At 42.8% G+C, this 18,985-nt stretch overlaps 3 protein-coding genes across 12 annotated transcripts in view; 2 read left to right on the forward strand and 1 right to left on the reverse strand.

The window, feature by feature from the left end:
- On the forward strand, positions 1–3,435 carry C5H1orf174 (chromosome 5 C1orf174 homolog). The gene is made up of 3 exons (XM_075027132.1): positions 1–273; positions 881–1,381; positions 2,161–3,435. Exons 1-3 carry the CDS (start codon positions 16–18, stop codon positions 2,269–2,271), a joined length of 870 nt encoding a protein of 289 aa, XP_074883233.1. The 5' UTR covers positions 1–15; the 3' UTR covers positions 2,272–3,435.
- DFFB (DNA fragmentation factor subunit beta) lies at positions 3,432–7,926 on the reverse strand. 2 transcript variants are annotated; one of them, XM_075027131.1, is made up of 7 exons: positions 7,702–7,926; positions 7,504–7,630; positions 7,197–7,385; positions 6,412–6,491; positions 6,072–6,242; positions 5,736–5,836; positions 3,432–5,189 (listed from the first exon to the last, which is right to left on the reverse strand). In XM_075027131.1, exons 1-7 carry the CDS (start codon positions 7,924–7,926, stop codon positions 4,973–4,975), a joined length of 1,110 nt encoding a protein of 369 aa, XP_074883232.1. In that variant the 3' UTR covers positions 3,432–4,972. The 2 variants fall into 2 exon arrangements, with proteins under 2 accessions (XP_074883232.1, XP_074883231.1); XM_075027130.1 differs by having other exon boundaries at positions 7,197–7,391.
- The window catches only part of CEP104 (centrosomal protein 104), a 20,891-nt gene continuing 9,803 nt past the window's right edge, over positions 7,898–18,985 (forward strand). For 7 of the 9 annotated variants that reach the window (XR_012650296.1, XR_012650300.1, XR_012650298.1 and 4 more), the window contains exons 1-15: positions 8,232–8,871; positions 9,390–9,563; positions 9,883–10,021; positions 10,707–10,772; positions 11,159–11,235; positions 11,404–11,572; positions 11,792–11,950; positions 12,583–12,831; positions 13,725–13,928; positions 14,451–14,618; positions 15,284–15,457; positions 17,026–17,202; positions 17,520–17,726; positions 18,226–18,342; positions 18,941–18,977. Coding sequence is in view for 2 of the 9 variants with exons in the window: in XM_075027120.1 (XP_074883221.1) it covers positions 8,759–8,871; positions 9,390–9,563; positions 9,883–10,021; positions 10,707–10,772; positions 11,159–11,235; positions 11,404–11,572; positions 11,792–11,950; positions 12,583–12,831; positions 13,725–13,928; positions 14,451–14,618; positions 15,284–15,457; positions 17,026–17,202; positions 17,520–17,726; positions 18,226–18,342; positions 18,941–18,977 (2,230 nt within the window). In the remaining 7 variants the exon portion in view is untranslated. Of the gene's footprint in view, positions 7,954–8,229; positions 8,872–9,389; positions 9,564–9,882; positions 10,022–10,706; positions 10,773–11,158; positions 11,236–11,403; positions 11,573–11,791; positions 11,951–12,582; positions 12,832–13,724; positions 13,929–14,450; positions 14,619–15,283; positions 15,458–17,025; positions 17,203–17,519; positions 17,727–18,225; positions 18,343–18,940; positions 18,978–18,985 lie in introns of those variants that run through there. The other 2 variants (XR_012650297.1, XR_012650302.1) reach the window with 2 other exon arrangements.

Consider the following 18,985-nt stretch of genomic DNA (forward strand, 5'->3'; position numbering starts at 1 on the left):
GAGAAGCTCCACAAGATGGCGAGCGCGGGCTCCGGCGCCCTCCCCAAGATGGCGGCGGGCGGTCCGGCGGCCGGAACGCGGGGCCGGGGCCGCTCGGAGAGTCGCGGCCCGGAGCTCCCAGGGCGGCGACAGCGGCGGCGGCGGCCTCCCGGGCGCTGTGCGAAGGGGTCTGTGGCGGCCGGGCGCCCGGCAACCGCCTCTGCTCAACCCGCGGGGGAAGCGCAGCCGGCAGCCCGCCGCCAGGAGCCGGGCGGCCCCCGGACGCCGAGCCTGGTAGGAGGGGACGGGGCCGGGCAGTTACAGTGTGAGGGGGGGTGCAGCCGGGCATCGCCGTGAGGGAACTACCTGGAGAATTTAAGTAAATTCTTCGCCTTTCCTGCCTTCTTGCCACTTTGTTAGGGGCCTGCGTGCAGACACACGGTGCAGGGGCAGATCTGTGTGCCGCAGGGCCAGCTTTCGGATTGCTGGCTGTTGGAAGGCCGGTGGTAGGCTGCTGGCCCGTGCGGCAAGCGGCGGGACGGTTTGCTGGCCCGGCTGATAGTCCGTTCTGCTACATTAATTGCCATCTACGGCATCCCTAAGAAAATAGGAGAATGGTGATTGGCCACGTACGGTGCTAGTTTATGCTTTCAGAGGTAGCTTTCCACTGGTGATGGACTGTACGTTGTGGTTTAGTGTAAGCTATCTGCTCCACTTTCCTCCTTCTCATGTGCACATTCTACTAATTATTTTTCTTAGTGATGCAGCTTTGGATCACGGTGCCGCTCGCTCGATGGAGCCCTTCGGTTCCACATCCAGCCTTGAACTAAAGAGATATGGTGATTTTATTTTTCTTTATTTCAAGTGAGATTTAGGATCCTATCTTTTTTTTTTCTAACAGTGTTCTTCACATAAAGCAGCTGGTGGACAACCCTCAAAGAGGCTCAAAAGTGAAAAAAACAGTCTAGTAAAATCAGAACTAGAAGGACTTACATGTGCAAGTGGAAACCTTGCTGCACTGGGGGAAGCGCCTAAAACATCTGATGGGGATCGACTTTCAGAAGATCCAGGAGACCGCAATATAATTCAACAGAAAAAGGGTGAAAGCATTCCGGAGGCTGACGAAGAGAAACAGGAAAAGGAGCATAATGTTTCTCTCGGGCCACATGCAGTGAAGTCAAGCAGTGCTCCATCAAAAATGGACAGTGATGGAAACCTGCACGACCACGTCTGCAGTGAAGAGGAAAGCAGCTGTGAGAGTGTACTGTCAGATGGGTCCAGCTTGGAGGATGCAGATGTCCCGAAGAAGCCGATACAGTTAGAGGGTAGTGCTTTCTTGGATGAAGACAGCAACCAGCCAATGCCAGTGGACCGGTTCTTTGGAGATGTCGAGTTTATCCAGGTAAGATGATGACAGTCTGTTCACTCTACAGATTCAGTTCTGTTCCACTTCAGTCTTTCATCTTCAGACAAAAGAAGGCTAGCCTCAAAATTGTAGGCAAGCATGACCAGTATCGGTAGACATCTGGAGTCATATATCCCTGTCCCCTAGATAGAATTATTTGTCTGAGATGCCTTGGCAATTAATTTCAGATGCGAAATCTTTCTTGTTTAGATTTTATTATTCCAATTCCATAAGATAGATATTTTTACTCATAGTGTTATTCTGTCAAAATAGTTTTTCACTGGTCATTGGTTCTAAATTGTGATTATTGTGATTCTTTTGAATGGAAGCTGCTTTCTGGCCACCTCTGCTTTTCGATCAGGGGCCAGAGCTTGAAAGTTGAATCCCAGGTCTGCCTCTAATACTGCATAACTTTGGGCAAGCGATGCCTTCATGTTTTAGGTGTTTCATGAGAATTGGTATTTAGCAGGGGTCATGGTTGGTATTTAGTGGGAGTAGTGAGGCTTTGTTTGTGGAGCACTTCACCCTCTGAATACTTCTCGAGCCTGCAGAAGGAGTGCCAGCCCTTGCTTTGACCATGAGCTATGACTGGTTCAGGCAAGCTCCCCTGAAAGCTCCTCAGCTTTAGCTATTGGTTTATGCCACTGCTTCCAAGTGAAGAGGTGTGTGTTGGTGCCTCATGTATCAGATGTGGAGTATGTGAACTGTTGGAGAGGTAGGAGGTCTGCCATTTGCCGCAACAGACCTTCCTGAATGATTTTATCCTTTTCTTAAAGGATCTCCCAGCAGTTGCGCTCCCAAGCACAACGATGAGCAGGCGAGAATTCAGGAAGCTACATTTCATTGCAAAGGAAGATGAGGAGGAGGAGGAAGAGGATGTTGTCTAACAACAAACTGTAAACAAATGAAACCTTTTTTTCTTTTCTTTGCAACCACGTAATGATGGCTGGCTGTGCCACTAACATAAGGTGTCTGTGTTTGCCTATTCTCAGAGACAGAACTGGTAGAGTTTGTTTTTCTGAAATTGGCAGATACAGAATTCTCCCACGGTTATCTGGGGCAAAGACTGACTGAATTTTCAGTGATTTGGAATTAAACTGTAATTTATCATTTTGCCACTAATTTAGGAAAAACCAGGGAAAATAGAAGTTCTTATTGCTTTTTTATAAATTTGAGCCGATATCTAGGGTGAACGTTTGGTCTCACTCCTTTTTTAAAAATAGCCAAGAAAACCATGTTAGAACAAGGTTCTTTTTCTTTTAATTCTGCGATGTCTAACATTGCGGCATCCAGTTAGTAATGCAGCCAGTTGACTACCCAGTAGAAAGAGGCACACCGGCCTCTGCTGTGTAAGTTGTATGACATTGTTGACATCTAAACCAGAACCAATTAAACCTCTAAAATGCAGTTCCGCTAGCAAAACTAAATGCATGGATATCAACGTGAGTTCAGTGGTGTTAATCTCTGGAAGTTAAGTACGTTTTTATTGCACATCAGTTCTCTGAACAACCACCACGTGAAGCTGACTGCTTCCCTCTTCCACCAGACCAGCCGTAAGCATTGCCTTTTCTAATAGTTGTGTAATGCAGCTCGTGCAGTATTTTCAGTTGACTTCCAAGGGTTACAAATAGGAATTTCGTAAACAAATATACTGGTGGTGACAAAGGAGGAATAAAATCTTTCAGTGGCAGACTTGGTAGACAAACCAGTATTGATTGCTAGGGATATCGGTTAGTCCACTGAATTTGTTATTTTGGCCTGCAGTTTTATACAACAGTGAGCAAGCTCAGATGATTTCAGGAACTGTTAACTCGCCCAACGTTTATGATAATACTCCTTTGAAAGTGTGATTATGCAATAAGCTTCCAGATCTTTATTGTTATAAATAGTTTCTTCTACATTTCTAAAAATATAGAGAAAATGTTATCAGCAGATGGTTTAAATAAATATTAATTTCTACAGCTATAGCCTGTTAAACATTCAAAAGTTGTAAGCCAAACAAATTGTATATGCATGACATGTTAATTTATTCACATTTCCACTCCAGCTGATGCATTGTTTCTGTCAACGATATTTCTTGGCTCCTTTTCCCTCTAATTCTGTAACACAGAAAAATCTAATTTTTTAATAGCATATTCATGGTTTTCAGCACAACTCCATCTTGAAGTAGCTCTCCCAGCTTTCCTTAAATGCCATATTTGCTGCCATCTCTTTATAGCAAATATGTCTTCACACGCAGACACTCACTTCGGTTTCAGCACTGTGTAAAATGGTGATTTTCAGTTTGTAGGAATTGTGCCATACAGACGACATTGTGTTTGTCATCAGAATCATAGCTGTGATACCTTCCCCAATCTCAACACAGTGTAGTGTGCATTTCCATCTTAGTTACCGATGGCGTATATTCAGTAAGGCAATCTGGAAGGATTAATTCAATGCATTGGTATTAGAAATCCTGTACTTAAAATGCCCCCAGCTTACTTTTTGTGTTGAAATGTTTGGGAGGGGGATTGAGTTTGTTGTTTAAAGTAAAACAATACTCTCTGTAGCAAAGCTCCTGCATTTCCAAGACCTAGTTATGGCTCACACAGCAATACTATCATCTTGTGTGGACTAGCTGGATTTGCCCAGGTAAGAAGAGGACCAGTGACATGGGGGACAACGGAGGTCTTCCCTAGAGATGAGTGATGATCTTTACATAGCGGTAAATAACTAGTGCTCCACTCATAAACACGTTTCCCTGCGCTCAGTCTTTCTAGTCTGTATTGGCCGTGCTATACTACACCTGATTAATCACTCCTGCACATCTGCCTCCACATACACACACAGAAGAATGGTAGTAATTTTTTTATTTAAAAAAAATTCACATCGTTTACACTGACAGCCCTTAAAAGTTCAGATGCTATCAGCTGGTGTTTAAAAAAAAATCAAGTAAAAATTGATCTATTTGTATTTTATCTGAGGTAGGAGGTGTTTTACAAAAGCAATATTCTCTTAAAGCAGCAGGTAAACATGATTATACAGTAAAATTGCTTGTATTGCTCCAAGCAAACTCAAGCTAAAAAGGTAGAAACTGAAAGGAGAGGGAAATCAATGGGAAAGATGACAAAGAACAAAGGTGGTAAAAGCAAAGATATGCCATGGCCTTGATCTTCCTTCTAGGAGATGTACATCTAAAGCAACAGCAAATGGCATGGTCGTGGATGAGTGCAGGTATTTTGGTACAGAAGAGCCAGCAGCTCTGTCACTGAATCGCCCTTTGGGTCTATGCTTGTCAGAGCAAGAAAGAGATTGTAGGGCATAATCAGTGTCACCCTCTGGCCTCATTTTTATACTCTGACTCACAGTTTTATTTTATTGCGCTTAACACAGTGCGATCTAAGGAAGGCTTGTAGTAAGTGAGAAGGCGGGAGAGTAGAATTAGGCATGATATGAATGTATGTGTTGTGAGATTGCAGTTGAATTACTTAGCAAGTCTCTTTTGCCAGGGACTCCTAAATAAGTTTTTGTTTAAGAAACTAGAGCTATTTAAAAATGATAGCATGTGACATGATTTTGTAAAAAAGCAAGTCCCTTCCAGAGATAGCACTATGAAATCTTGTGGTTTTGCTTCCTTTTCCTGTAAATTTTAGTTTTGTCACAGCTGAGATTGTGGTTGGTTTTCTTATGGCAAGCAATGTGTACAAGTTTTAAATTATCCACGGTAAACAGCAGCTGATAGAAGTATTCCCAGTTTACTTCTCTTCCATCTCGTGTTTTGACAGCTTCTGCCAGTTCTGGGACAACAGCACGTTTCTTCTCTATTCTTCAGTACACAAAAGAGAAAACAATATTGCCATCAAAAGTTTTTTCATAATAATCAAGTCTCCATCTTCCTTTTAGAGCCAGGCGGAATTTGAATTCTTTTACCATAACTAGGTTTATGATTTATTTTTTTTCCTGAGGAAATTAGTTTAGCAAATCCTGTTTGCTTCACAAGTGTACAATGCCTGAAAATGGGTCTGAGGGGTTTTGCCAGAGTTTTTTATCCTGTGCCAGTGGCTTTTTAGCCTTCAGAAAGGATAACGTGGTGAGGAAGGGTATGTTTTCATACAAAGAAAATCTGAACAGAAGCAAAGCAGCTAATGAGAGATGGCATTATAATCTGTCATCAGGATTTTATGTTATCAGAAACAGCTGCAGCATCCAAGCCTCTAGTCACATCCAATGCACTAGTCACAGCAGAGGTAACTGCACAGTGGCGGCGGGGGGGGGGGGGGGGGGGGCGGTGTAAAGACTTAATGGCTCTACCTTTCCTGCCTAAGATGAAGGGCATGAAACAGGTAAGCTTGGATTAATACTTTGTACATACATGTGATCGAGATTCCAGGTACTGAAGAGGATTCTGCTTTCCCTGTTACCGTAGGGGTTGATAGAATGCTTACATGGGCAGTCATCTCTGTCGAAAGGTCCCTGTAAAACAAGACGGCTACAATGAAAGGCGTACTGCTCGTCACCCCAGCGCTGTCCTTCCACTTGCTATAATGAACCAAAGATAGGTCACATGCTATGACAACATCACGCCGCTAAGCTTGATACTGCACTATGCGAGCATCCAAGTACCTGTTTCCTTCCTCTAATGTCATTGCAAGTCATGCCACTGCTTGTTGGAACCAAGGCTCTCTGCTTCAGAAAGGGCTGAACTTACCTGACAAGAGAACCATCCCTCTGCAGTGCACAGGCGGACTGCCTCCTCCTCTCTTCTGTCAAAGTAGCATCCGTTGTATTTCACAGATCTCAGTTTATCTGACATCAGGTCAATTATCCTCTTATACGCATCTCTTGCTGTAGGATGAACATTGGAAATAAAACTACTAACCTAGGGGCGGGGGAAAAACAAAACCCAGTCACTCCTTGGTGCCTGTAGCAGCCTGAGGCTCTGTTCTACAATGAGTATATTGCCCTGTAAAAGTGTTTTATATATATGTGGTCACAGAATTACTTTTACTAGCAGCTTGAAATTAAGTTACTTCAACAGAAACTGTTACCTCTTTCATGTAGCTTCGCATTCTGCTTTCACAACTGTATCGCATGTAGCTTGATTTGTTCTTAAAACGAGACTCTAGACCTAAAGGGAGTTAGATTATGTTGTAACTTAGTACTTCCAGTGCTGTGCTTCTGCCTAGCTGGGTGTTTATCCCTCCTTTTCCCAAACTCAGCGTGCACAGATTTTTTTCTTTCCCGATTTTATTTTACTGGTTCAAGACTACCCTGCTCTTAGTGCTCTAAAGGACCGCTCAGAGCATCTGCTGTGAGAGCAGTAGCTGATATTATAGTTGTTAAATGTTTCTCATTAATGCGTGCACACAGAGCACTAAGAGGCTGTGAAAAGAAAACTGAATTGTTGAGGAAGACCTGCAACAATGACTCGGGAATGGGAGAGGGAACTTGCAAAGAAAGTCTAGTTAGCTGGCTGATAGGTGCAAATTATCAATATACTATTAGCAAATCGTTAAAAGATTGTAAATGCAGACCTATATTGACAGGGAAAAGATGTATTCCAGAGCAATCCTGGGTGAAGCAATAGGGAACATTGGGGTTTTTTTACCATTTTCTGACAGTAAATATGCATCTCTTTTAGAGAAGCACAAAAACTCATGCTGATGTTGGTGGTAACTAATCCCTGGACTGGGTACCAAATCGCACCAGCCAGAAGGAGTCCCGAATTTTTGAACTACTTTTCTTTCCGAACAGTAAAACTGACAGGAGCAACTCCTTCGAGCAGCGTGAGCCCTGGTGCCCCTAAGCAGCTCCCTGCGGGCGACGGACGTACCTTCGAACCATTTCTTGTCGTCCTCCTTGTCCTCGGCCAGGCTGTTTTCGTTCAGGTTGTGGATCAGATCTGCCAGCAGCCTCTGCCTCCGAGGAGCCTGCTCGTCGGTGAGCAGCTGCCGCGCCGCCTCCACGACGGCATCTCTCTGGTTGTAGAAGGCGGCCAGGAACCCCTCGATGTCGCTGGCACCTGCGGCTTGCGCCGGGGAGACGGCACCGGCTCAGGGGCCGCGGCCGGGCCCGGGCGCTCCCCGCCGCCGCCGGTTGTCACCCCCCCACCCCGGACCCCCGACCCCCGCCGGACTCACAGCCCCGCCAGGTCTCTCCGGGGCCCAGCAGCACCAGCTCCGTCTGCGGCGGCAAGGCGCGGAAGTAGCTCTCGGTCACCTCCGTCCCGTCTTCGTAGAGGCAGAGGCGGCTGCCTGGCAAGGGAAGCTGCCCCCCGGGCGGGTGAGAGGCGGGGCTGACCCTAACCCCGGCCCCGCGCCTCGGACACCGGCCCGCACCTGCAGCAACCGGCAACCCTTCCGCAACAACCCGCGCAGGCTCCCGGCCGCCACCCCGAACTTCTGCGGGCTGCCGCACCCGCGCAGCCGGAAAGCCCGCAGCGGTTCCGCCATGCTCCCGCCCGCTCTCCCGCCGCCGCTGCCGCCGCTACCCGGGCGCGCATGCGCCGCCGCCGGGCGGCTCGGGCGGGCGCGCGTGCGCGGCGGCGGGCGCGGCGTTGCCATGAGACCCGGCGATGGGGCCGCAGTCAGGCAAGTGGGGGCCGGGCCCGGGCCCGGGCGCTTCTCCCTCTCCGCTCTGCCTTTCCTCTCCGGCCCTGGCGAGCCTTCCCCCCCCCCGGGCCGCCGCCGTGCGCTAGGCCGCCGCTTAGGGCGGTTTTGTCCCCCTCCGCGAGCCGGCGCCGTGACCCCTGCGGGGCCTGCGGGTTGCCGCCTCGGCCTGCCGCCTCGGCCTGCCGCCGCCTCCTGTGGTGAAGCGGCCGTGGGGGGGCGGGGGGGTGAAGGAGAGAGGGAGCTGAAATTAATGCCGTGATATCTCTACGGCACGGGGTGGGGGGTAGCGGTGGTCCTTGGCCCTTGTCGTGTCCGTGGTCTCCTGCCTTCTGCTGCCGCCCCTGTCAGCAGCCCAGGTGTGTGCGTAGCTGTGAAACGGCGCTAGCTAGCTAGCTTTTGGCTAAACTGACCCCGTTCTTTATTCTTTGCTTCTTCCCTTTGGCTCAAGCGGACAGAGGATGGTACAGGCCGCTCCCGTGCGCGTTTTGGAACGCAAGCGGTTTCAGGTTCCATCTCGGATTAGCAGATTTAATTGAGTTTATTAGCAATCTGCTATACGAGTTAGCTAAACCCTCGTTTCACTAAGTACTAATAAAATACTCAGGTGCAGTTTATGGCGCCAACATTAATTAAAGATAATCTAGATTTGTAGTCATCATCTACTGACTTGGTGGAGCACAGGATTTAATTCTTTGGCTGTAGTGTTTTAATGTTCTTTTATTGTCCTTCCAGGGATTAGTTTAAGCTTGAAACACCATTGCTTTGACTAGCTCGCTTCTGCAGGATGCCACAGAAGATCGGTTTTGTAGTTGTTAGCTCATCAGGACACGAAGATGGCTTCAGTGCAAAAGAGCTGATGGTTCATGCACCGACCGTGAATGGATGGCGATCACCCAGGTACTGGAAGCGGGAGGTGTGGAGTCCTGAAGCACTGAGTTTAAAATGAGTGGGAGGTGTACCTTGCATGGTCAGCGTAGTTTACAGCATCCCAGACCAAACTGATTATAAAACCAGAAAACTTACTTTAGTCCTGTGGAATCCTTATCCTGGGGGAAAAAAAGCACCTTGGTTACCACCTAAAGGCATCGCGTTGCATTTAAATAAAGTCTTTAAAAGGAAAAAAGGGAGCCGTTTTTGTTCTTGTCAGTCTTCTTGGAGTTTGCAGCCACTTTGGCTTAGTGTTAAAAATCCGGTCTTCTCACCACATCTTCTAGACATTTATGGGGTACTTTAACATATGCATGCATGCGATAAGGTGAAGAGTGTTTCTACTCTACTCTTTGGTTTGTTTTTACAATATCTGTAATGCTGACTTCAACTATAATAACTTTGGAAAGTTTCATAATTAAATGTTACTTGAGTTGGAAGTGAAGTCATCTTTAAAAAGGTGATTCAGAAATTGTGTATGTTTTCAGACTCTGTCAGTATCCACAGGAAATTGTTCTGCAGTTGGTGGAGAGGTGTCGAATACGAAAACTGCAGTTGCTTGCTCACCAGTACATGATTTCAAGCAAAATTGAGTTCTACATCAGTGAAAGCTTGCCTGAATACTTTGCACCTTATCAGTCAGAGAGATTTCACAGACTAGGGTAAGACAAAAAGCTCTAAATGGTTTTATTACTTTAATCAGAAAGGCTTCAGGAGGAAAGAATATTCATTATGCTTTGCATGCAATATTAATACACTGTGCTGTAAGCAGTAAAGAGATTCCGTACTCAGATCTGTAACAAAGCTGAAGATGTAGGTGTAAGAAGCATGATGTAGGTGAACAGTCTTGTCAGATGACAGCACACATTGTTTCAGTTATGAGAGCGCTTTAAACCATATCAAAGTACTAACCTGAGGAGCAGAAATACAGCTGTGTATTTGTACATTTCCTCTGCTAACTTGTTATATTTTCCTTCTCAGTTATGTCCCTCTCTCGGACAATGAAAAGACTGATTTCAAAGCACGAGAGTTAAAATCTGTGTATATGGATGCAGTTGGCCAGTACCTGAAGCTGATTTTCCATAAAAATTATGTCAATAAATACAACTTATACGGTCAGGTAAGTTGAGTTAAGAGTCCATACTTGGTAAGCTAGATGGCATTTCAGTAGTACAGAATGGGCATAGAAATCCACTCCCTTGGTTTGTAGAAGCTGATAATGTTGTTTGAAAGCTCCTGGGTTTATTTTTGGTTTCTTTTAAAATGGAAAATACAAATAAGAGGTTGTAAGTGACTTGGAATCATGACCAAGTGCATGCAACTTATCCAGAACAAACAAGTCAAGTGCATGTTCCATTACTGCCTTCCATTCTGAGTTTTAGACTGCACAGCAGGCTCTGTGCTGAAGACAAAATACTTTCTCTGAGAACAGCTTTGCAGTTGCTACAAAGCCACTCTTAGTCTTTAGGATCTGATGTGGCATTAAGTGGAGGTGTTGTGTAGCCATCCTGATACAGAAAAAAGCAAATATCTGCCTCAGTTCTGCAGTGACTCTTCTCACTTCCATTCCAGAGCAGTGCAGGAAGGGAACAACTGATGACTGTACACTGTGGTCTATAGATTTGGTAATAATTTTTTAATGAAGCATGAAGTACATTTAGCACTTAGTGCTTTTCTTTGCTTCCGTACCACCCTGGAGACCACAGGTCCTACTTTTTTTTGTTCAAATTTTTTCGGTTCAGTTTTCATAAGATATGGAAATGTAATAACCTTATGCATTTACATTTTCCTTAAATCTATCCCAGGTTGCCCTAGTAGCTATAAACATTATTGGAGATCCAGCAGACTACAGCAATGACAGCAATAATACTGTAAGTGCAAAGCATCCCTGTCTTTTTAATGTTGCTACACATGCTCGGTTACAGGGTTCTTGGGGTAATGGAATGCATCTTTCTTCTGCTAGTTTCTTGCTGTAGCAGAGCTGCCATGTATTGATTTATTTTTTTTTTGTTGTTATCTTGAAGCAAGAAAGTTCTCAAAAATTGAGCCTAATATGTGGATACAAAAAATAAAACACAATCAATTGGAACATTTCCGTTTTCAGCCTCTCCAAGATCTCTTGTTTCAATATGCCCCAAAACATAAGTGTTATAAGTAGTGTAGCTTATGTTGATTGTGGCAAGTCACAATTTCTGTCCTGAACACATACTTGATGTTGAATGTGCGTTAAGATTTTTTTCTTCCCCCCCTTACAAAGCCTTCCAGAGAGAAGCTGATAGACCACTACTTAGGAATTAAATCAGATGACCCTGCCTTAGATGGAACTTACCTTGGGTAAGGATGGTTTTTTGCGTATACCCTGGCAAAATGTCTACTCAGTCTAAAGTAGTTCTCGGTCTCTACATTTTGTTAGTTCCCTGCTAGTGAAAAGAGATGACATATGCTCAGACTGGTTTTTTTTGGATTAACTGAAAGGTTATTTTATCCATTTTATATCTTCAGGAAGCCTGACTCCATTTCACCTCTGGATGATTTGGCTTTTGACATGTACCAGGATCCAGAAGTTGCTCAGATAATACGTAGACTGGATGAGAAGAAGCGTGAAGCTGTCCATCATGAACGCTATGATTATGCCAAGAAGCTCAAACAAGCTATCGCAGACTTGCAAAAGGTATTGTTGAAAGACTGTTTATCTCTTAAGCCGAACAGTGTTCCCGTGGTCCATCGGGGACCCTAGTGTTCATGTGGAATCATAATGATTTCCAGTATATTTTCAAAACAGTAATTTTAAAATCAGATAGCTTGATTTAGTAGCTTGGCTGGAAATACTGAAATGTATACATATATATGGTAATGTGATTCCAAGCTAGCCTGTTATACCACCTTCTAGGTAGGGGAACGACTTGGTCGATATGAGGTAGAGAAGCGCTATGCTGTAGAGAAAGAGGATTATGATCTCGCTAAAAAGAAGAAACAGCAAATGGAGGCATACCGCCTGAAGGTGTATGAGCAACTGGAGCTCCACGACCTTCTGGATGCAGAGCTGATGGTGGGTACTGTTATTCCTAATTCAGGAGGCTTTATCCTGTGGGTGTTGTAAATAGAAATGGCAGAGCAACCAAAATAAATTCAGGGAAGAAGAGTTGTTACACAGATACTTTATGACAATTACGTAAGGATTTTAAGTTTTCTATTTGGATTGTGGATTTCCCTAACCAAAGGCTTGCATGTGTCATTTTATGAACATGCTTAGTTCTCCATAGATAACATTACATTAAACTGTTAAGGTCTCAAGCAAATGACATTAGAATCCTGAATGTTTTGCATAATTGCAAGGCTACCCACTGTAGATTCATAAGGTACTTTCTCGTATTTTGAACTGGTATAACAGTCTTATGCTGGCATCATGGCTAACCATAGAGAATTAATGTGATAAAATATAGTTTTATATTGTTCTCAGAATGGGAAGCTTTAAAATCTCTCCACACACGCATCTGCACAAAATTATTTTCCGATTGTTTCATAAAGCTGCATCCAGTGGTAATGATTACATGTCTGTGAGTGAGGTCTGATATTTACTTGAAAGCAGCAGAACCTTGTTGACTGTCAGAGTTGTAGCTGTGCTAACTGATTTTAGTACATTGTTAGCCTTGCTTTACAAAATCTCCTTCCTTTTCTCAGATTCAAAAACCACCTGAATTGCCTTTGGAGTCTATGATTTATACTGACAATCCTCAGCGCACAAAAGCTACAAATTCATCTCCTTGTGAGCACACAAAACTGCAAAAAGGAGAGCCATGGAGAGCAGAGCCTTTGCTGGAAGAGAAGTCAGCAGATCCCTCGTCTGCTGAGCCTGTTCCTCCCCATCAGTCCCCTCCTCCTCCTCAGACTCATCCTGCAACCGCCAGGGAAGTGTTTCCCAAAGAAAATGTGAGCAGCGTACCTCTGTTACTGCAGAAACCTGTCAGAGCAAATGATCTTGTATTCAACATTCCAAAACAACAAGGTCTTTTGTGGTTATTCTTGTGGCTTATATAGTATCTGAAATTGACTGTGTTGCTGAGCAGTGCCCATCTAATAATTGGCATTGGTCTTTCTCTTTCCTGAATTTCTTTGGAAGCCTTTACAAATGTTCATTGAGTCTGGGGCAAAAGGGGATTATACCTGGTTTCCAAATAGATGAATGGAAGCAAATAGACATTAAATGACTAATCAAGGGTCATACAGCCAATATAGCGGTAGCTGAATTCTGCTTGCTCCTTTAATGGCTTAATAAATCTCCTTCTCAGAGATCATGTTGGATTAATCTAGAGCAGCAAGGGAATTTGTTGGAATGTGGTTGTAGGGTAAGAGTCTTGGTGTCATGTCTAAAGAGAGGAAGAAAATCATAGTATCTAGTTGACCTGATCTTTAGGTTTTGCTGCTTCAGCTTTTGGCAAAGCTAAGGAAGACTTGTGTTGACTCTAGTAGCAGTAGTATTCGCTCTTAACAGGATGTTGACTTAAAATAATTTAACAAATAAGGCTTCATGACTTGCTGGCTTCCTGTCAACAGGTGATTTCTTCTGTAGATGCGTGCACTTCCACAAAAGGCATTTTGTGTGTGTTTTATTGTATTCTATAAACAAGAAATAAGTTTTATTCACAGGCACTGATTCCATTTTTTCATGATGTTATTATGGGAACTTCAACATCTGTACTTAAATGTAAAGCAATACTGCTTTGATGGGGGGAAAAAAATGCATTGAGGTGAATCCAAGTAGTGATGAAACAACTCCATATCTAAGTCATTTCTAGAATAGCCAATTTTGTCTTCTCTGTTAGGTTGAATTTTTACCTTATGATGAGAGACCTCTTCCAGCTATCTGCAAACAGCCTGATGAAGCAATTGCATACCTTGAGCCGGAGACGGCCGAAGGGGCTATCGATGATACTCGAAGAAGTGGCATTACTGGGGAACCAGAACTGTTAACTGAGAAGGCACTGAGGGAGGCCAGCCCTGCTATTGAAGTTTTTGGAGAAGCTTTGGTAAAAAACAACAAAATAAACACATAGATTATTGTGGTCTGTGTTGAGTTGATTTTATATGTGCTCTGTCAACAAAGATTTACTGATACGGTTTTTACATGTTCAGAGCTGTTACTTGAAAATCTGAGATTAGAATTTCACCTTGGATATGTGGGTGCCTGTTTTCAACACTTATATGATGCTATAGCTTTTATGATTGATTACTTGGTGAGCTATTAAGCAGATAGTATCTGGTAGACTGCTTTAGGGTATGGACCCTACCAGAATATCCATAACTTGCCACTGTCGTTTGCAGGGAGAGAAATCGTTGCTGTGCGCAAAATGGTTCCTTGACCCTGACCTGTTAATCCATTTTATTCATCGTTTTTCAAAAGTATGTGCTTTTAATAAAAGCCAAATTCCTGTAGGAAACACCTGGGGATTTCATGCTGAAGTTCATATGTTCTTTTGAGGCTGTTTCTATATATAGATATTGAAAGATCAGTGTTGACCTTTTAAGAGATAAACTTGTTCTGTGTTCAGGTTTCAGGAGCATATTCCAAAACTTGGTCGTATCGAGAAGACGCATTACTGTCTGTGTATAAGAAGCTGATGGAAATGTCAGTAAAGACTCCAAAGGACGATTTAAAGAACATGCTGAGGGCTGCCATTTTTCTTGTAAGGAGAGCCATCAAAGACATAGTGTCTTCAGTAAGTTGTGATGTGTTTGATAAGAAATGCTCCAGTGAAGAACTGACAGCAAAAATTGTAAAACTGTGTGGTTAAGGCACTTTAAATAATTTAAATGGTTTCTGAAACTACTGTTGAGTAAGTTAAAAAAAAAAAAACAAACAAAAAATGAAACAAAAACAACTGAAATGTCAGCTTTTAGTTAGGATCAAGGACTGAGCAAAGTCTGGCATTCAGCAGCATGGAAAATACTGTCCTGGGCTGAGTAATGAGCTTGAGAAACAACTGCTGATGCAGTAAATGTGTACTGTGGTTGAGCCTTTTTTTTTGGGGGGGGGGGGGGGTAAAGTTGAAATACATCAATGAAGTAACTTTTAGTTTCCAACTTGAGAGACTACAGGAGACTTAGGCTTCAAATAAGCCTTAAACAAGAAGAAAAGAAAAAAACCAAGAGCTGTGTTACTCTTTATAAAACAAATTCTGAAGCCTTTCACCTAAACCCTAGCGACATGTTTTCTGAAAGAGAGGTATCTGAATGAAGTAGCTTCCATTAAGAGTGTTACCATAATTCTAGATTCCTGTTGCTGCTGTTCTTCAGAACTACAGAAAAGATTTTAGCACATTGTCTGAAAACAGGGATCTGTGTGGTATTTTTGTTTGGTGTTTACTTTTTCTTTTTAACTTAGGTTTTTCAAACTTCCCTGAAACTCTTAAAAATGATCATTACCCAATATATACCAAAACATCAACTAGGAAAACTAGAAACTTCTCATTGTGTAGAAAAAACGCTTCCAAGTTTGCTTTCTAGAACAGGAGACTCTTCATCCCGTCTTCGCCTTGTGGCTTCTAACTTCATTCAGGTAGGTGTTTTTCTTCAAATTACGGTTTGACTGCATTAAGAATGTCACAGAGCTTACAGGTGGATAACATCTAATCAGACTTGACTTCAAGACCAGAGTTTGGTGCTGTAAAGGATTATGCCTTACATGGAAGGCAAAGTGGGAGCACCAACTTAGTATCTTTGCAGTGTTTTTTCTAGCCATGTATTGTCACCTTTGTTGTGGGGGACAGTGTGGGGAGATACCTGCTGCTGCACATGCAAGAAGGGTACGACTCTTGCATTCTTCTTAGTTGCAAGTGATCTACAGAGATGAGAGCAAGAAAGTACAACATACTGCTCAGGCTGTGTTGCAGTTTGATTGCATTTTTGACAGTCAACTTTTGAAAGTCAACTTAGCATAAAAAAGATGCCCATTTTAAAAGACACAGTCCATCCTTTGCTCAATTGTTGACAAAGAGCCACTGTGAACAGCTGCTAGAGGATTACAGGCTCTGTTTTCCAGTAGAATTTAGAAGAAAGAACAGTAGTTCTGTGTGAAAATCTGTTAATTCAGTCCTGGGAGTGGAGTGGAGTGAGTCACTGGCTCTGGGTTATTTATCCTTGCTTGCATCCACACATGGAGGGAAAAGACTTCTCTTTTGCTGTAGACGTAACTAAAATTTTAACAGGGTTAATTGTGTAAAGTGGTCTGGTGTGTCACTGGAACCCCAAAGGTGACAGGTTACTTTATTACTACTGCTTGGCTTGTTTAGAATAGATTTTGTAATTGAATGAGAACAGAAATGAGAAAATGGTTACAGATATATTTTTGTAGACAGGACATGGCCTGGAGAGAAGGAAAATGTGTTTGTTTTGTATCGCTGCTAATAGATGATACCCTGACTGAATAAGCAGTTCTCTAGGGAAGGTGCCACATATCTCTAGAAATAAGTATGTCCAAAACAGACCAGCCAACCTGGTGACAACTGCATCTGGTCCTCAGGAAGAGGGACTGCAGGACACCATCATCTGCTTGAGTGTCTGTCAGCTGACAGGAACTGGGAGGAGGGGTGCTTTGGGTTATTAAACATTCTGCTACCTGCAAAGAAATAAAACATTGAGCTTTGAATAACAGCAGAATTTAGCCCTTTGCGAAATAGAATGAGAAGTTGTACGATGGCATGTGTTTTCTGAAGCACTCTTGAAATCCATCTTGATGCAATGTCAAGACTTTGCATCCTTTGTGACACTTCTCATCTACCTTCTCCTCAGATAGTTTGGTGTAAGATGGCGTTCTTGAAATTCTTCTTACAGCCCAGTTCTATAACTCTTGCTCATCTGAGCATGACTAAGATTTTATTGAGTTCTCAGTAGCTTTCTCTCTGATGCCAAAAGCAAGACCAAACATCTGCGTAATCCTCTTTTTAAAACCTTTGCAAGTAACTTCTGGCTGCTAAAGTAAGAAATAAGCAGCTACTTCTTATGGAAGGCTTATTTTGTTTTACTTAACTTGTTATAAGTAACTTAGAATAACTCTACTTTGCGAAGACAGTTAATTTTCCTCATTTAGCATTCCTCCATGCACACTGACTCTCTGTATGTTTATAGGAAATGGCACTGTGTAGTGAAGTTAAATCTCTTCAGATTGTTCCAGTTCATTTGGTTCAACCATTAAAACCAAACTCCCCAACACATCTGGCGATGAGTCAAGTGGAATTAGTGGCGTGCCTCTTGAAAGACATGGGAACTCAAAACTCTGGGTTTACCATCAGCAATGTCATGAAGGTAGGAGTCTGAGTTTACAGCACATGAAGTATTTTCTGTTGCTGTTTTATTGGGGCTTATCTGTCTGCTTTGGAGTGCTTGGTGAATTACTGAAGAGAATTTGAGCCTCTTGGAGGTGACAACACACAACCATGTGAGGAGGCAAGATGCCAGTATGGGGAAAAAAGAATCGCTGGGTCAAAAAGTGTTTGGAAAAACCTTTCTGTATGAAGATTTCTCCCACTGCAGTGAAATAATTGTCTTAGACTAATAAGTCCTTAAAAAGAATGTGGGAAAAGAGAGGCTTTTTTTTTTTTTCCTCTTTTTTTTCTTTTCAGTTTGCAACGGGAGCTTTGGAACACAGAGTTTATGAAGTTCGTGATGTAGCATTGCGGATTATCTTTGATATGTACAGGCAGCACAAGGCTGCTATACTGGAATATCTTCCTCCAGATGATGCAAGCATTCGCAAGACTGTTCTCTATAAAACACTCTTTGATGGATTTACTAAAATAGATGGTAAACTTTCTGAAGCTGAAATTAGGGTATGTAATAAGATTGCAGAACACATGTAGCTACTTTAAACATTTCATTCAACTGAGCAATATACTGATTTCATAGTTATATTAGACATTGAATGACATGCATAGCAGAGTATCTTAAGGTGTGTTGTTAACATTATTTAGTGTAACAAGCTGGTGTTCAGTTTATTACATGTACTTAATCTTATGAATAAAGCCTACAAAGAATACAGAGATGGTACTTTTGAAATAATACACAATCATTTTGGAAAATACACATATACTATTTTATGCTGACTAGCCTTGGAAACAGTAAGCACAGGGGAAATGCTATGTGTTTCTTTCAGGCTAGTACAGAGGACGCTGGGGCAAGGGAGGTGTTCCTGTAACACACCAGTCATTTAACCAAGCAGGATGTTTCTTGTACTGCATTGACCATTTGTTCTATGCTGATGTGTTTTCCAATCTCTCCTATGTGACAGATGGTTCAAAAACTTGTAATTGAAAGAGTATTTCTTGGCAGGCACAGAGAAAGGCAGCAACAGAAGAAGCAGAGAAACAGAAGAAGGAAGAAATAAAAGTTCTGCAAGGTCAGCTGGCAGCTCTAAAGGAGATAGAAGCAGAAGTTCAAGCTGGAAAGGTTAGGGTGGTTTGGTTTTCATTTTTTTTTTTTTTTTTTAATCCTTTTCTCCTCAGATATTGCAGGCTTAGATAATTAACGTTACTGTTGTCTCATTATAAACAAAAAAAAAAAAAAGAAAGGCTCCATGACGTACTCCTCTTCAGCAGTCCAACTTAAAAACTGTGTGTTGTTTTCCCTAACATAGTATAAAATTTGGATTCTAACAGCTTTGTCTATTGTATGGTAAATTCAAGAGTCTTTCTACAAGTCTGAGTGTTTCTATACCAGCTAGAGTATAGGAATTGTACCGAGTGCATCAAGGCCCTCCAGAAGCATGCTGTACTGCACATCCATTAAGTTTTATATCTGAACCTTAGAAAGGTAGTCAGCTACCCCAATGCCAGGAAGTAGGACTGTTTTGCCCCCCTCAGAAGATTGCTGCCTTAATACCTGAGAGATCTGCTGTGGGACCAGAAGCACAAACATTGTAATGCACTGGCTCTGCTTCTAAGCTTTTAATTCCAGAGGAAAATCAGAATATAATCTGTTCTTTTTCTCCCTGGCAAGCATCACAGTCATTAAGCAAATTTCTGACTTAAATTTCTTTATTCAATAGGAGAAAGAATCTGATTTTCAGAAGCCAAAGAATCAAGGTAGGTAG

The sequence above is a fragment of the Buteo buteo genome, chromosome 5, assembly GCF_964188355.1.
Source record: "Buteo buteo chromosome 5, bButBut1.hap1.1, whole genome shotgun sequence".
Classification (NCBI taxonomy): Eukaryota; Metazoa; Chordata; class Aves; order Accipitriformes; family Accipitridae; genus Buteo; species Buteo buteo.

Bases quoted from the DNA above. Each gene is read 5' to 3' on its own strand.
- DFFB (XM_075027130.1), bottom strand. From the start codon at position 7,926: ATGGCAACGCCGCGCCCGCCGCCGCGCACGCGCGCCCGCCCGAGCCGC. The intron at 6,243-6,411 runs GTAACAGTTTCT...CCCCGCCCCTAG, and splicing joins TGCGAAGCTACATGAAAGAG to GTTAGTAGTTTTATTTCCAA. The intron at 5,190-5,735 runs GTATGTACAAAG...TGTGTACTGAAG, and splicing joins ACCTGGAATCTCGATCACAT to AATAGAGAAGAAACGTGCTG.
- C5H1orf174 (XM_075027132.1), top strand. From the start codon at position 16: ATGGCGAGCGCGGGCTCCGGCGCCCTCCCCAAGATGGCGGCGGGCGGT. The intron at 274-880 runs GTAGGAGGGGAC...TTTTTCTAACAG, and splicing joins GCCCCCGGACGCCGAGCCTG to TGTTCTTCACATAAAGCAGC. The intron at 1,382-2,160 runs GTAAGATGATGA...CTTTTCTTAAAG, and splicing joins GAGATGTCGAGTTTATCCAG to GATCTCCCAGCAGTTGCGCT.